This window comes from Asterias rubens, chromosome 12 (genome assembly GCF_902459465.1).
Source record: "Asterias rubens chromosome 12, eAstRub1.3, whole genome shotgun sequence".
Taxonomy (NCBI): domain Eukaryota; kingdom Metazoa; phylum Echinodermata; class Asteroidea; order Forcipulatida; family Asteriidae; genus Asterias; species Asterias rubens.
The window spans coordinates 1,422,133-1,436,555 of NC_047073.1; the positions used below are offsets into that span (position 1 = coordinate 1,422,133).

General features: G+C 40.3%; 1 protein-coding gene across 2 annotated transcripts in view; it reads right to left on the reverse strand.

The window, feature by feature from the left end:
* LOC117297622 (interleukin-6 receptor subunit beta-like) overlaps window positions 1-14,423 on the reverse strand; it is a 42,534-nt gene that overhangs the window by 3,479 nt on the left and 24,632 nt on the right. For both annotated transcript variants that reach the window (XM_033780746.1, XM_033780747.1), the window contains exons 5-11: window positions 6,980-7,124; window positions 6,112-6,266; window positions 4,348-4,511; window positions 3,052-3,220; window positions 2,457-2,542; window positions 1,409-1,535; window positions 947-1,048 (exon numbers count right to left, since the gene is read on the reverse strand). In XM_033780746.1, the coding sequence (XP_033636637.1) occupies window positions 947-1,048; window positions 1,409-1,535; window positions 2,457-2,542; window positions 3,052-3,220; window positions 4,348-4,511; window positions 6,112-6,266; window positions 6,980-7,124 (948 nt within the window). The remainder of the gene's footprint in view (window positions 1-946; window positions 1,049-1,408; window positions 1,536-2,456; window positions 2,543-3,051; window positions 3,221-4,347; window positions 4,512-6,111; window positions 6,267-6,979; window positions 7,125-14,423) is intronic.

A 14,423-nucleotide genomic window follows, 5' to 3' on the forward strand; every position in this document is an offset into this window, starting at 1 on the left:
AAACACTATACAAGCAAATCGTGCATCAGGACAATACAAAGTATGGTTGGATTAGAATACAACAATCTAAACAAGATTTGATTACACAATCAACAGCACTACAAGCGCCAATAATAGGATGATAAGAAATGAGAAGAAATGCCAAGACATAGCTATGGGAGGTGGAAAACCATGCAATCTAGTAGGGACTGAAAACCCAATCCACATGCAAGGCTCCGGTCTGAGGTGGGATTCGAACCAGGTGCCACAGAGGTGAAAAGCAGAGATAGAAACCACTGAGCCAACCTGAGATAATAACAACATTCAGTTTTTATATTATAAGTTATCACACAAGCGCGAGTGGAATACGGAAAAATATAGCGCTTCTGCGTCCCATATCCAACGAAGCCGAAGGCCGAGTTGGATATGGGACGCAGACGCGCTATATTTTTCCGTATTCCACTCGCGCGCGTGTGATAACGTATTTATCTTCAAGCAAACTTGGCGCGTGTTAAGAACACACAAGACGCTTGGTAGTGATATTAGCTGTTATATATAGGTTTTTATCACCACTCCATTCTGCCAATCTGATTGGAGGATTAGCGCGTACTTGAAGATAAAGGGCTTTATACACCGTGTCTCAAGGGGCTTCCAATATTTTTTACCCCTGATCACTGGGTCTTTTCGTTCCCTAAACCATCTCAGCTCCCTTGGGAATATACAGCCTGTGCTGCCAAATATGTAGCGCACCTAGCTAATCAATCACAAGAACCATCTCTGCCCTCACAGGTACCCATTTACCCCTGGGTGGAGAGAAGCAATTATAGTTAAGTGTCTTGCTCAGGGACACAAGTGTCATGACCAGGATTCGAACCCACACTCTGCTGAGCAGAAACACCAGAGCTCGAGTTCGATGCTCTTATCCGCTCGGCCAAGACGTCACATTTGTTTAATTGTATTGACTTACATTGCGGGTACTCCTGTGGTATATCAATGATCGTCCTTGGCGAGGCACCAGCGCTGTTGAAAGCTTCGACGGCAAACTTGTACTTCTGAAATCGCTCAAGATCTGAGCAGATTCAACATAAATATTATTATTATTAACGCCCATTATAAGCAACACATACACAACACATGAGAAGAAAGTCATATATCATCATATAAGAAAAACCAAACAAAGCATAAGTAACATTAATTTATAAAAAACACATTTCAAAACAGAAGGAATCCCTTGTGTGACATTCTACTGTTTATGGGAAAACAGTCACTGGTACACAGCAAAAGGGAACTCGTTTCTTAAAACACCTAAGAACCAGTTCAGTCTTTGCAAAATCGCGATACAATGTTTTTTTTGCACTGATGTGTTTGTACTTATGTGACAAAATTAATGAGAAAGGCCACTCCTTAATTTTTAGAGCTCGCTGCTTACCATTGATCACCAGACTAGTCTGCGAGGCGTTCAGTGTCACATTGGATATGACATCTCTCTGTATGATAGTCACGTTCATCACATTGTATCCAATGATAATGCCGCGTCTGTGCTCTACCGGTAGTGGCTGTGAAGAAAAGAAAATCAGGGCTTCATTATCAAGAGGCTCTCCAGCAGACTGTAGGTCTTGGGTCTCAGAACTTGACACCACACTGAAGACAAACCTATAATGGAAGTGTTGTGGCCGAGCGGTTAAAGGGACACGTTGCCTTAGATCAAACGAGTTGGTCCATGAAAAGCGTTTGAAAACGTTTGTTATAAAATGGTTAGAAAGATGTTTTGAAATTTTTTCGAAATTGCATGGTTTTCCTTTAGACATTATGAACTAACACGGCACGCCATTTTGTGGAGTCAAGTTTTTGACTCCTCAAAATGGCCGACCATGTTAGTTTGCAAAGTAAAAAGCAACGTGTCTCTTTAAGAGCACCAAATTCAAACTCTGGTGTTTCTGATCAGCAGAGTGTGGGTTCGAGTCTCAGTCATGACACTTGTGCCCTTAAGCAAGACACTTAACCATTGCTTCGTCCTACGGATGGGACGTAAAGCCATTGGTCCTGTGTGTTGTGTAACGCTCGTGAAAACGCCTAGTGCACTTACATGCATCAAAAAAGAGAAGGGTTTGCCCCGGTGTTCCTGGTTTGATTGGCGCCACAGCACCTCACATGGTGCTATGTAAATGGGGGTCTCATAATTCAAATGTAGTCCCATCTACCTTTCCATCTTCTTGTTATCGGAAAAAATTCTATCAGTTTTTATCCCCCAAAATTTGAATATGAGAAACGCTTCTGTCAGGTAGGTTTCTCAGATTGTGTATTCCAACTATAGATTTTTTTTCCTGCAAGGACATAACCGCTTTTTCGAAAACAACCAACCAACCATAAATTGTCACAGGTTAGTTTTATTGTATATACATGTATCTACAATTATATAGGGTTTCAAAAAATCAACGATTACAAATACCACATATACACTTTTCCTTTAAACATACCTCCCATTCTAAGACCACATGACGAAGAGACTCATTCCGTTCACTGACACTCGAGGAAAAGGTGACGTTCAATTTCAAATCTGGATCTACAACAGAAACAAAAGAAGTTACAAAATTATTTATTTTCAAAAAATGTTATCTGTAAAAACGAAATGCGATTGCTGTTCAACCTACACGTTGACTCTACCAACTGAGCTATCTACCTAGATATTGATGGTCTCCCTTTTTTGTCAATCTCTTTGTTTTAGAAACGTTGCCCCACCCCTTCAGGGGAAAATAATAATAATAATTTGGGAGGCTACTCATCCTTAGTCACAGCTAAGAGCTAAATTGCGGAGGACGCGGCTACAGCGTGTTCGAGAAGCAGGCATTCAAGGGCGCCTTTGGCAGCCAGCCAGATCAACCCATTATGACCACGGAGCACAGCAACGGATCAAAAGTGTTTATTTTTTCCCGAGGGAGGAAAACTGGATGGTATGGAAAACCCTCGTGGCACAGCAGAGAACCAACGCACAACTCAACTCACATACGGACATGGCCGGGTATCGTATGGTGAGAGGCGAGCGCTTTACACACAAGCCAACCGTAAACTTACTCTGCTCTAGGGTTCTCTTGCACACCGTTTCAGACCAGCTACTCCACGGGCAACCAGTCATTCTGGCGGCGACTTTGACACAGTAAATCGTGTATGCGTCCAGATATTGCGGAAATGGCAACTCCGTCTGATGGTCTCTAAGCTCCTTATCCGACAAGGGTCCAGGAAACTATTTCACAAAAACAAGTATTAAGAGTTATTTTAAAATTGGTTAATCTTATGGTATGTCGTGGACGAGCAGGTCTAGTTCACCGGACCCAAGCTCAGGGCCAAATTTCATAAAGCTGTTAAGCAGAAAATTCTGCATTGCAAACTTCCTTTCTATGCAAGAAATGAGCAGGAACAGCAATGGTAAATGTACAGAATGTTGGCTGGTAACCTATTTTTATGAAGCAAGAGTTTTCTGTGCTTAGCAAATTTTTTTGCCTCCAGGCTTTATGAAATTTGGCCATGGTGTTGTCAGCAGCAGAGTGTGGGTTCGAATCCCGGTCATGACATTTGTAGCAGGGCAGTGAACCATGATTGCTTGGTAACAAGTTGGGAAATTATCACATTTTGCTCTACTAGCCAGGCTCCTAGTGAATGCTACCCATGCCTTCATCCTTACACACTGTGAAGGGGGTAACCCTGTTTCAGCCCCAGGTGTAGGTGACAACATGCCCCTGGTGATTTGATTTGAGTCAACAGCCCAAATCATTTATGTGTATCCCTCACCTTGAAGTTTTTGGGGAATATCCACAAGACTAAAAGTAAAGTGAGTTGAATCTATCTAGTTTTTCTTTAATAAATGTATATCTTTCAATAATCAACATAATTGAAGGATATTTATCACACTCACAGCCAAGTATTTGTCCACAAGGTAGCCTATTATACATCTTATACTCACCCCTGGGAACGAGGTTTGGCCTGAGGTTCAGTGTTAATTTCTCATAAACTCATAAAATAAAACAAAAAATCCAAACTAGTATCTTAAAGTCCACAAAAATACTTATGTAAAGATTCAATATAAATATGTAGCTCCTATTGCAGATCATGTTTCATCAGAGTGTTATTTTTGTTTTTTCGTATTGGTTTATTTCCGGTCATCCCTGTCCTAAGAAGCATCCTATATCACTTTCATACAGTTGTAATAATATGATTTGTCTCTGCAGTTGAAACCGTAACTCAATTTTCACTTTGAGGCATGCAGTTAATTGCATCAAATAAACTTTCAGGCACTGCACCCCTTGGTAATTGTCAACGAGCAGTCTTCTCACTTGGTGTATCTCGACATTAGGATAATTATAATAAACCTACCTCCATGGATACTGTAGGAGAGCGATCTTTGATGAAGTACTCAATCTTGTACATGAGATGCGTAACATAGTACAACCTCCACTCATCAGGAAAGTCCCACTCGATGTGTAAGCGGGACTGTGGGGTCGCTTTGACGCGAACATTCTTAGGGGGGTTCGAGACGGCTGTCGAGGTAAATAAATTGTACAAATTTAAGAATTTATATAGCTATCCGTATTTTAAAAAAAATACTAATAATAGACAATTGTAAAAGCCATTTGGAGGAATGGTGGTCACAATGCTATGGCACTGTTATTTGTCAGCATCCACCCACACCTATCAGTGCCCTTTACATGGTAGGTTCAGACGAGGAGTTAAATTTAGCCCTTTGCCCTGGCAGCCTTACACTTTCGTATTATACTACAGTGCATCCTGGATATCAGGGTCCATTTCTGGGGCAGAACATTTTCAAAGCTTCATAACTCAAATCTTACCTGCAAGAAGCCAATAATTTCAACAGATTCACACTCTAGACCGTGAAGCTTTAAAGATTTCCGCCCCCTAAATAGGCCCTGATAGTTAGGACTCTGTATCTGTGTACAGCACAGACGAAGAGTCCTATGTAGGGCTAAACTAACCCTTAGTTCAAAAGTGCTAGAATAACCCTCTGTTGGGATGAAAGCATTCGGTCCGCGACGGTCAATATGACCCACACAACTGAGCTAGTTAAGGCTGAGTTACACTGCACCAATAACGAAAATGATAACGATCATGACGCAAAGAAAACGCATTCTATTGTTTGAATTGCTCCACGCAGAATACGCCCCACGCTTATTCAACCAATCGAGGGCGTGCATTGTTAACATTCTCGTTATCGAGGTCTGGGCGACCGGGCCTTTAGTCGTCCAAAAACATTGGATTAGCGTAGCTTAGCCTAGGTTTTATGACCAGGAATGAACTTAATGGCCAAGTGACCAGGGGTAAGCTTGGGCGATATCACGATATTATCGAATATGGCGATATTAATTTGGACACGATTTCGATATCGGATGGATTTGGTTTTAATTGAAATATCGCTATATCGATTAAATATCGCAATGTATTTGCTAGCTGAGACATCTTGCACCCCATAGGTTTGGAGTAAAACCAGAAGAATAGGTCATTAGAACACCTCTCTTATGCTAGGACTGTCTCTTCTACAACTTTCACTTGGAGTTTTAAGACTGATGACGTCAAATTTCATTAATCGCAATTATATCGAATATCGCGATATATTGTCGGCGATATATCGTGAATAAAATAAATTGATATCGCCCAAGCTTAACCAGGGGGTAATGATGTTCGAGCGTAAGCTCATTCAAGCGCTCTGAGAAGACCTTCAGGTGTGAAAAATAAGGGAATCAATGTGTGGTGACGAGGTTTTCAACTAGTGGTTCAATCCCAACGAGGCCTGGTTCTTGATAATTTTACCGAGACGAAGTCGAGGTAAATTATAAAGAACCAGGCCTCCGCAGGTTTAAACCACTAGTTGAAAACCGATTTGTGATGTGGCACAACTGTTTCAGCCGTTGCTCTCGACCAATAGGAATGAAGAAACTGTCTTATAAGAACAGGTGCAAGGTCGCGTGCCACGTCCATGAATTAACACTTTTTACCAGTCAATAACAAAAGGTTTTACACACCCACGTGACGTGCTCTCCACCAATAGGAGTAGAGAAACTGTCTGGGGTATTTATGAATGCAGTATAAAGGCCGACTCTCATTAATATTATTATTTTTACTTACTCTCTGTTTCATGATCAAATGAGATAGGTGCCGTTGAGGCATTTCCGAGTCTGTTCACAGACAACACATAAAAGTAGTAAGTCTCGTGTACTTCTTCCAAAACGCAGGATGTATTTCCCGGTAGAACGCTCCTGCATGTCTCCCACTCCACATTGCTTCAGTCAAATCACACACACAAGAGAAAAGTAATCAAGTCAACATACAGTTGTTACATAATCACCTGAATGTAGTTTCCTTATTAAATGTTCTAATTTATATTAAATGTTCTAATTTATATAGTCCCAGTGCGTAAAGGAAAGCGCAGTGCAGAATTAAATGCGTACTTTTTTTAAAAAAATGGAAAGATCCTTGCAACGCACGAATGTATGAACACAAGTTGACACGTGCGTTTCCGTGCACGAAAGCAAATTGAATGAGTTTTAAATGTTTTTAAAAAGAAATATGAACGTTAAATTCAAATTTAAATTGTCGGGTGCGTGCACGCAGTAGCAGCGAGTATGAACCATTCTTTATTGAACATGTTGATGGGCTTTGATCAAAGAGTTATATATAAGAACTAGAGGGCGCACTGGCTTATATACGCGGCCCAGCATGCGCGCATGCAGCCATTTTGTAAGTTGACAAAACAGCATCGCGTAGCGTTCAATAAACACAAACTTGAATGTGTACTTCATATTAAATGCGCGTACAGAATGGCGCGCGTGTCTCCTTGCAGTCCCGACGAGTTTGTGCGAGAAGCATCCCCAGTGCGCCCTCTAGTTCTTGTATAAGAACAAAGCCATAGAGTTATATATATAACTCTATGGCTTTGATAGCCTCTGACCAGAGGGCCAGAGGTTATTTTCAGCCGTGTATATTTTTAAGTTACCCTGGATTTGAAGAGCTTGGTTGTGGTACGTAAAACAGGTAGTCAAAGGTGGGAATATTTGTGTCACTCCCTGGCATCCATTCACATGTGATGTCGAAATTGTCTCTGGAGAAGCACTTCAGATCCTTGGCCGCACTTGGTGGATCTGGAAGAAAAAAAAGGGGGAAGCAACAAAACTGTTAAAGGAAAGGTACACTTTTGGTAATTGTCAAAGACCATCTTTTTCACTTGGTGTATCTCAACATAAGCATAAAATAAGGAGACTGTGAAAATTTGAACTAAATTGGTCATCGAAGTTGGGAGAAAATGATAAAGGAAAAAACACCCTTGTTGTACGAATGTGCTTTCAGATAGGAATAAAAGACTTCTGGCTAGAAGTCTTTTATTATTATAGTGAGAAATTACCTCTTTCTCAAAATCATTGCTACTTCAGAGGGAGCCGTTTCTCACAATGTTTTATACTATCAACGGCTCTCCAATGCTTGTTACCAAGTAAGTTTTTTAAATTAATATTTGTTTTAAGTAATTACCAAACGTGTACCTTCCCTTTAAAATGTAAAAGGAACATGACCGAATTGGTAAAAAAATCGTCTAGACCACAGATTTACATAAAACTTACACGGTTAAATGATCATGATAGTAGAAAACAACCATTGAAATATTTATGTCAGAAATGTCAATTTGATGAGAAATAAATGCAACTTATTTCCTGTTTGGAGTCTGACGCTCAATGAGCGTTTTATTCATTTTTATTTGGGGGGGGGGGGGGCTTTGAACTAGCTCTAGACACAGGGATCGGTGGTCTAGTGGTAGAACATCTACATATCTACATAAACATAAAGCCAAGTTCATACTCCACCAAGTGTGAATGCAAAGTGAATATTGACGTCACAAATAGTTCGCCACAGTTGAGCTGTGCTCAACTCTTGCAAGTTATTGGCAGCGAAAACATAGTTGTGACGCAACTGTTGGCTTCACATTCGCATTCGCAGGAAGTATGAACCGGGCTTTACACATGTAGTTAGTGGAAGACATCTGCCTTAGCACTGCAACGGTCATGGGTTTGAATCACTTCCGATTAATTTGCCTGCGCATTTTTTTTACTGAACACATGACCGAACAGAGTATACGGTGCTAATACAACACGGCTGCTCATTTGAGCAGCAGAAATATCTGCAGAAATGGCAGAGGCCCAGGACCTAAGGTGGAAAGAGGTTGTAATGTTGATCCCAACCCTTCACCAACAAGATTAACAATACCCTTCTTGCACTCTATCTAATAAAGATAAACGGCAGGCAGAAGCTCCGGCCCAAATGTGACAACAGTACTCCATTAGGGGACGTACAGCCGTCTTAAAAAAAATCTTATAAATTTAAAGAGTAGGGAAGAACTTCCGAGCGCAATGAGAGAACAAAATGACATGGAGGCACTTTGTGCAATGCCTGTGATTACATCTGTTCCGACCAGCATTAGTGGAGATGTCAAATGCAAAAATGTCAAAATCTGAAACCTCAGGCAAAGTCGATGGCCTAAATGAATGGATGGGAATGTACCATCTCTAGAGCGAGGGGGTGAGACAGGAGAGTAGTTTAGTTAGCGCTTAAGGCTACCAGGCAATTGATGTGGAATTATTCAATTGATGTAGAAGGAGGTTATGTTATCCCGTGATAAATTGCATGTTACACATGGTAGCCAATTTGGTGGCCTACATGAAAATGATCTGTCATGCAAAGCGTATCAACAGGCAAGCTGTAAATGTCAGATGCACACTGTATTTGACTGTGCCCTTTATCAAAGAGAAGATGCCTTGGTGCCCCTGCCCTTTCAAAAGCGAAGTATACAGGCCTGGATTAGTACTGGTATGAACTTTAGAATCAGTGAGCTTTCAGATGGAAATGTTTCTCTGGAGGATTGGTACTGGTATGAACTTTAGAATCAGTGAGCTTTCAGATGGAAATGTTTCTCTGGAGGATTGGTACTGGTATGAACTTTAGAATCAGTGAGCTTTTAGATGGAAATATTTCTCTGGAGGATTGGTACTGGTATGAACTTTAGAATCAGTGAGCTTTGAGATGGAAATGTTTCTCTGGAGGATTGGTACTGGTATGAACTTTAGAATCTGTGAGCTTTTAGATGGACATATTTATCTAGAAGATTGGTACTGGTGCGAACTTTAGAATCAGTGAGCTTGAATTGGGTTGTTTATTTCAGAGAAAAAGGACCAATGTGTGAGAAGGCCCGGTCACCGTAACCAACTGTCCTGGACCTGGAAACAACAAAGTCAGGGGGAGGAGCAAGATCAAAGTGAGAAGTTGCCCTGAGTATCTTGAGCAAGTCCTTGATGTACGTCAGGCGCTATAGTCATCAGTATTTGCAAGTTCGGTTTACTGTTTTCGTATCTGACTCCTGTATAGAGTTTTAATGACTAGGAGTGTTTCTACTAATGAGTTTCGACAGTCAGACTGGACACAAAAGTATATCCGTCTTTGGAATCCATTACAAACAGTCACATTTCCTGTCAACCGGGTTTCTTATTACTTCCAAAACATGTATAAAGCAGCACGGACCATAAATTAATCAAACGGGGATGAAAACACTAGGTAGTTGATAGGTCTTTGCCAGTAGCATTGACGTCACTGATTTGTGTGTCCATGCTGTGGAGGCTCTTTGCGATGGTCCGTGTTGATTATCTTGATAAATGCGTTTTCTTAATGAGAATCCACAGACCGCTAATTAGTACTCCTTGGACACTTGTCTACAGTGTGTTCATTCGGTGTTATTAGTAGCAACCTGATTGTAACAGACAAGTGCCACACACCTTTTAAAGCAGACCTGGAGGTTATGCCTTTGGTAATTGTCAAAGACCAGTATTCTCACTTGGTGTATCCCAACATACGAACCAAGTAACAAACCTGTGAAAAGTTGGACTCAATTGGTTGTCGAAGTTGCAAGAGAATAGTGGAAGAAAAAACACCCTTGTCGCATGAGTTGTGTGCTTTCAGATGCCTTGAATTCGAGACCTCAGCTAAGGTCTCTTATTAAATTCAAATAGTGAGAAATTACTTCTTTCTCAAAAACTATGTAACTTCAGAGGGAGAAGTTTCTCACAATGTTTTATACTATCAAAAGCTTGTTACCGAGTAAGTTTTTGTGCTAACAATAATTTTAAGTAACTACCGATAGTGTCAATTTCCTTAAGTTGGCAACATGATGTATCTTCTCTTTTGCTTTCGGTTGGTTTCTATTTGCCGGTCATCATCCTTGTAATTTTCAATGGTTGTAAACTGACATAGCTCATAAAGAAAACATTTCTGAGATACTACATTGTACTTCATAATATAGTCAATTCAAATGTTAGCCTTGTCCGAGGCTCTTTACGCAAGCACCGGCCCGCTCTAAATTCACCACATAACATTGGTCAACGAGCTGCATCGATACATGTGCAGGCACAATACCGGCTATTTGATATTAAGTACTTGATACCGTGGGGTTCAAGCATGGTTTTTCCAGGTTTTTCAACCTCGTACAACGAAGCAGAACCGATGCCAGCATTGTGCCTCGTCCAACGCTACGTGGTGAATTCAGAGCGGGCCAGTGCTTGTGTAAAGAGTCGTCGCTTTCACACACAAATGTGTATTAACCCTGTGGTCACTGGACCATTAAAATCTCATCTCTCTGGGGAGTATACAGCCTATGTTGCCATGAAATACATACATGTAGCGCACTGAGTTTATCACTCTGCCTTCATGCACACATTTATCCCTGAGTGAAGAGAAGACATTACAATTAAGTGTATTGCTCAAAGACACAAGTGTCATGACCAGGATTCGAACCCACACCCTGATGACATGAGATTGATGCACTAAACCCACTCGTCCACAACACTCTACAACTAGAGTACAATCTTTAAAGACAGTGGACACTATTGGTTATTGTCAAAGACTAGCCTTCACAGTTGGTGTAACCAACCTGTGAAAATTGGAGCTCAGTCACATGAAGTTGTGTGCGTTTAGATGGTTGATTTCAAGTTCTAAATCTGAGGTCTCGAAATCAAATTCGTGGTAAAAACTTGATTTTTCTCGAAAACTATGGCACTTCAGAGGGTGCCGTTTCTCACAATGTTTTATACCATCAACCTCTCCCCACTACTCGTTATCAAGAAAGGTTTTATGCTAATAATTATTTTGAGTAATTACCAATAGTGTCCACTGCCTTTAAAGTATAAGATTAAGGGCTGACCCGCATGTACTAGACATAGGGCTAGTCTTTTATAGAAATTTTAGACAAATTAATTATAGTTATTATTAGGCCTGGGCGACTAGTAAATTTACTAATCGACTAGTCGCACCTCAAATAATTGCGACTTAGACACTAGTCAAGACTGATTTTTAATTTTCATTATGCATTGTGGCAATGTGTGCCGCAAGCGCAATATAGTCTAATTCAAGCTGAAAAGATTAAAGGATTGTGTCATTGATGTCTGATTATGTTTTGTAAGTGAATTATGTTGTTGTGAATAGTCTTGAGCGACACGATTGATTCCCCAAACAAGTGCATTGTAGTTGCGAATATTTTTGAAGTAGTTGCTACTATTTTTGTGGCAGTCGTGGCAGCACGATAAACCGATTAGTTGAACAACAGTAGTCGTTACTTAATTTGAATACTTTAATTTAATAGTCGTTACTACAACACTAGTCCCACAAGTCGCCCATGTCTAGTTATTTTTCAGAAAGCACAATCAGTAAGAATATCATGCCTTTTAAAGGATTCGGGTACTTTTTCAAAATGTCCACAGATTTACATTAAACTTACAGGGTTTGAAGATAATGATAGTGGAAAGCTTCCCTTCGAATATTACTAACTATGGTTGTGTAGTTTTTGAGAAATGAGTAAAACAAGTAACAAAATCATTTTGGTCTCATGAGACCAAAATTATTTTAGCATGTAAAATCCCCTTAACCAGTTATGATATTATACCAAAACCATAGCATAACTGGTTAATACGTTTTTACATGCTAAAACTGAGACGAAAATTATTATTTTTACTCATTTCGCAAAAACTACAGCACCTCAGTAAGTAAATTTCAAGGGAAGCTTTCTACTATCATTATCTTCAAACTGTGTAAGTTTAATGTTAATCTGTGGACATTGTGTTTTTTGCTAGGAAAAGGTACATTACCCTTTAAAGACCGCTTCCCACGTTGCTATGGGCGTAGGGAGAACTTAATTGGCCAACTATTACTGGGTTCCTATATTCCTTGTATAAAAAAATTGTTAACACTTATTTTAGGCACGAACACTATAATTACACTAAATCTAAACCAACAATAGTACTTTTATGGGAAAGTAAAGGGTTTTTCCCTTGGTTATTTTTGGTTCACATGCCACGCATGCAATCCCAGGAGCCTTTGACAAATATTTTTACCAACTGAGGAATCACTCAGGCAGTGGCGTTGACTACTCAGTGAAAATCTAAACACAACAAGCATTTAATGACATTCCTAATATAAATTTAAAAACTTCCACCTTCCAGGGACCACTCATCTTAACCCTAGTGACAAAAAACCCCTAAAACTCTATGAAAAACCAAACAAAAATTCAATTTTACAAACAAAGGCAGTGGACACTATTGGTAATTGCTCAAAATAATTATTGTCATAAAAATAAAACCTTACTTGGTAACGAGTAATGGGGAGAGGTTGATGGTATAAAACATTGTGAGAAACAGCTCCCTCTAAAATGACATAGTTTGCGAGAAAGAAGTAATTTTCCACGAATTTGATTTCGAGACCACAGGTTTAGAACTTGAGGTCTCGAAATCAACCATCTAAACACACACAACTTTGTGTGACAAGGGTGTTTTCTTCTTTCATTATTATCTCGCAACTTCGATGACCGATTGAGCTCAAATTTTCACAGGTTAGTTATTTTATGCATATGTTGAGATACACCAACTGTGAAGGCTAGTCTTTGACAATTACCAATAGTGTCCACTGGCTTTAATAACCTTCTGTAAAATAATTCAATGATGCTCTTTGCCCCAGAAAAATCACATTACCCAGAAAAATCACATTCCCCCAAAAATAAAATTCAACCAAGTGACACAATTAAAACTAAAAAATTTTTAATTTTAATTTGAGCCCATCCTGTTTTGCCGTTTCATTACAAAAATCTACGCTTGATTAACGAAGCGAAGAAAGGCTCCACCCAACGAAGCAGCAAATAACTTATTGATTCCTCCACGTGCGGCATTTATACTTTGTAATGAGGAGCTAGTCGGCATAACATGATGGTACTGCAGGCTTCAACGCCACCCCAGGGAATTGACTTATCTCGGTGTCCGTTATCCAAACGACTGTTGCCAGGATTATTGGCTTCCGACAATAGCATTGATTTCTCTTACGAACCTAGACTTGTAATTTGAAAGAGTAGTTTTAGAGCGTGGGTTGCAGGGGCAGGGAGGGGGGGGGGGGGGGGGTAGGGGGAACCTGATCCAGACTAAGTGAATAATTAGCTTGATTAGGCTTTGAATCCAAGTAAATGATAACGGAAACTGTTTGCATTATAGACCGTATTGAATAACCCCTTTTTGCTATGAAAAGTCGCCATCTTTTAGGGCAAACCGTTTGTGCATCCAAACGCGTACATCATCGAAGCACGCAACATTCCCGGTTTGATTTCTACGGCACATGCACGCACACATGCACGCACACGCACAGACACCATCTTGTAGGTCAGATATTTGAGCCCCGTAACGTCATATTCAATACGGTCTATTGCTTGGATACCTGAGACTTATGTGTAATTCTGGAACCATTATCATTATAAATATTTTTTACAATATTTTTAAAGCAAATTCCCCCAGACAAGGCTAAAAGCCACTGACTCTTGGTATGGGGGGGGGGGGGGGGGGGGCTACAAAACGAAAAAATATGGGATTGTCATTTGAAAGCAGTGGGTGTTTTTTCTTTCATTATTCCCTTACAAATTCGATGACCAATAGGGCCCAAATTTTCACAGGTTTGTTATTTTATGCATATGTTTGGATACACCAAGTGAGAAAACTGGTCTTTGACAATTAGGTGACACAGTTGGCTTGTGCGTAAAGCGCTCGCCTCTCACCAAGGTGACCCCGGTTTGATTCCCGGTCGGGGCCATATGTGAGTTGAGTTATGCGCTGGTTCTCTGCCGTGCCACGAGGGTTTTCCAGACTATCCGGTTTTCCTCCCTCAGGAAAAAATCAAACACTTTCGATCTTGGCTGTGCTCCGTGGTCATAATGGGTTGATGTGGCTGGCAGCTGAATGCGCCCTTGCATGCCTGCTTCTCAAACACGTTGTAGCCGCGTCCTTCGCAATTCAGCTCTAGCTGCGAGTAAGGACGATTAGCCCCCCAAATTATTATTATTATTATTATTATTATTATTATTATTATTATTATTATTA